This window comes from Cervus elaphus, chromosome 16, assembly GCF_910594005.1.
Source record: "Cervus elaphus chromosome 16, mCerEla1.1, whole genome shotgun sequence".
NCBI classification, from domain to species: Eukaryota; Metazoa; Chordata; class Mammalia; order Artiodactyla; family Cervidae; genus Cervus; species Cervus elaphus.
In genome coordinates this window covers 22,919,312-22,921,401 of record NC_057830.1, presented here as the reverse complement: position 1 = coordinate 22,921,401, position 2,090 = coordinate 22,919,312, and the positions used below count along the sequence as shown (strand labels likewise).

The window sequence follows — 2,090 nt, the reverse complement described above, 5'->3', positions numbered from 1 at the left end:
GGGAGAGAAATAGGAGCAGGGCTCAAGTTCTGCCCTAACACCCAGCCAGCGTCCCCTCCCCCACTTCCAGCACCCCAGGAGCCTGCCATTCAGCGCCAACAGGAAGATGGAACAGGTGCCATGGAGTTCCGTAAATCAGCAGCAGTGCCGCTGACCACCTCCCCCACAGACAAAGATCCCCTGCCCTCAATAAAGAGAGTAAGTTTGTTTCAGTTAAGTTTATTGTAAAACTCAAAGCTGCAGCAGCATAATCCTTTAGAAAACGAAGCATCGCCCGTATCCGTTTTGAAACAGCAGTGCATACTGCTCAAGTCCGTCCAGAGCTCCTGTAACCGTACAAGTCCAAGCCGCCTGGCCTTGCCTTTCCCCTCCTTTCTGCCGGGCGTACAGGCTGCTGAGTCACGCCTGCCCGGCCAGTTTGTCCTTCCCGGCCGCGCGGCCAAGGTCCCGCCTCCGGCCTTCCTGGGCGAGCAGCCGCTCCCCACACTTGTAGAGTCCTGGGCTGGGGCCAGCCTGCCCCTGTCGCCGCCGGGCCCCTCCTCGGGAGGGAACCGCACCTCCTCGCCGCTCTCCACGCGCCCCCGCCTGCCAGTCTCCACGCCGCACTCCGGCGCCCTCCGAGGGCGCATCCACAGAGCCAGCCCCGCGCTAGGCGCCCCGGGGCGTCACCACGTCGATCAAACCAAGGATCCCCACCGGGCTGTCACTCGGGAAGGGTGATATTGGGCACCCAGTCGTTGACACTGCGGCTCTCCTCGCAGAACAGGCTAAGCTTCTCCAAGGCGGGGTCCTTCCAGGAGTCCTCATTGGGGTTCTGCGGAGAGAACGCAGAGGTCAGCCTGGCTGGACACGGGCTGCTGACGGGGGAGGGGGGGGGGAGGGGTGTCAGGGATCACATCGGCACGGAGGCGACACTCACCGAAATGAGGATACAGTGCAGGTCTCCAGGCGCCCCCGACTCGTCGCCGGTACCCACGATCGCCGCCAGCCGCTGAACGTCGCCCACGCGCACGATGTCTATGTCGTTCTCGCAGCAGAACGCTTGGATCAATGTGAAGTGGATCTGCAGCGCGATATCGCCCTCGTCCTCCTCGTCGGCGGCCAGCACGCAGAAGGTCACATTGTCGGGGTCCCTACGCGGGCAAGCAAGAGGTGGTGAGATCAGGTCGGGGAGCCAGGGGTGCCCCCAGCTACCGTCTCCCCGGTCTCCCTGCCGCTCCTCCCACGGGCAGCGTCTGATACTCACACGTTCAGGACTTTGGCTGACTCGTAGACGCCGGCCGTGAGGCAGCCTTGGCGCTGCGCCGACAACAGCAGCTCGTGCAACGCTTTCCCGGCGCCCTGCATCCTGCGGACAAGCCAGCGCGGTGAGCCGGACGGGCCGGAGGGTGCGCTGAGATCCCTGGACCCAGGGACGCACCCCCAGAGCCCCAGGCCGGCGCGCCAGCCCAGGGCCGCACCTACGGCACAGCCGGCACACTCGCGCCCGGCTTCCACCCAGCGGGTTCCCACCCAGCCGGTTTCCACCCAGGCGGGCCCCAAAGACTATCGCCCAACCAGCGCGGCCAGAGCAGGACAAGGATCCCCGCGCGCCCCGAGACGTCCGGCGTTCGGCGCCGACCTACCTGGCTGTGCTTTCTGGAACCGTGTCCTGGCCACGAACTTCTTCCAGAGTCATGTTGAGATCTGCGAGCAGCAAGTTATCCACAAGAACAGAGGGCGGAGCAGACGCGAGCGAAGAAGGAAAGTCTACGACCCAGCCCGGTGAGCCCACTGCCTGCGAGTGAGCCCCGGCTCCGCGGTCTGCCCTTATATAGGCTGAGCCGGGTGGCGCCGCCAGCTGGCGCGAGCCTGCGAGCCCATTGGCCCGCGCCCGCTTTCTGATGCAAATGAGGCGGCTGCCCGCGGCTCGTGCCAGAAGGCCACGTGGGGAGGGGTGCGGGGGATGACAATGCCTCAAATCTGCCGCTTTTGTCGGGGTGTTACCAGGCAGACTGGAGCCTGCAGATTTCATCTCGCCTTTTTGTTTTTTTTTAAGTCCTTAAAAGGAAAAAGTTACGGGGGAAAAAAAACCCTCACTTGTTAATAGT

General features: G+C 63.8%; 1 protein-coding gene across 1 annotated transcript; it reads right to left on the bottom strand.

Moving 5' to 3' along the window:
* Positions 1-203: 203 nt before the first annotated feature.
* Positions 204-1,850, bottom strand: GADD45G (growth arrest and DNA damage inducible gamma). Its single transcript, XM_043870533.1, has 4 exons — positions 1,626-1,850; positions 1,247-1,348; positions 920-1,133; positions 204-814 (listed from the first exon to the last, which is right to left on the bottom strand). Exons 1-4 carry the CDS (start codon positions 1,676-1,678, stop codon positions 704-706), a joined length of 480 nt encoding a protein of 159 aa, XP_043726468.1. The 5' UTR covers positions 1,679-1,850; the 3' UTR covers positions 204-703.
* Positions 1,851-2,090: the final 240 nt, after the last annotated feature.

Bases quoted from the DNA above. Each gene is read 5' to 3' on its own strand.
- GADD45G (XM_043870533.1), bottom strand. From the start codon at position 1,678: ATGACTCTGGAAGAAGTTCGTGGCCAGGACACGGTTCCAGAAAGCACA. The intron at 1,349-1,625 runs GTAGGTCGGCGC...GCTTGTCCGCAG, and splicing joins GTTCCAGAAAGCACAGCCAG to GATGCAGGGCGCCGGGAAAG. The intron at 815-919 runs GTGAGTGTCGCC...TTCTCTCCGCAG, and splicing joins TGCACTGTATCCTCATTTCG to AACCCCAATGAGGACTCCTG.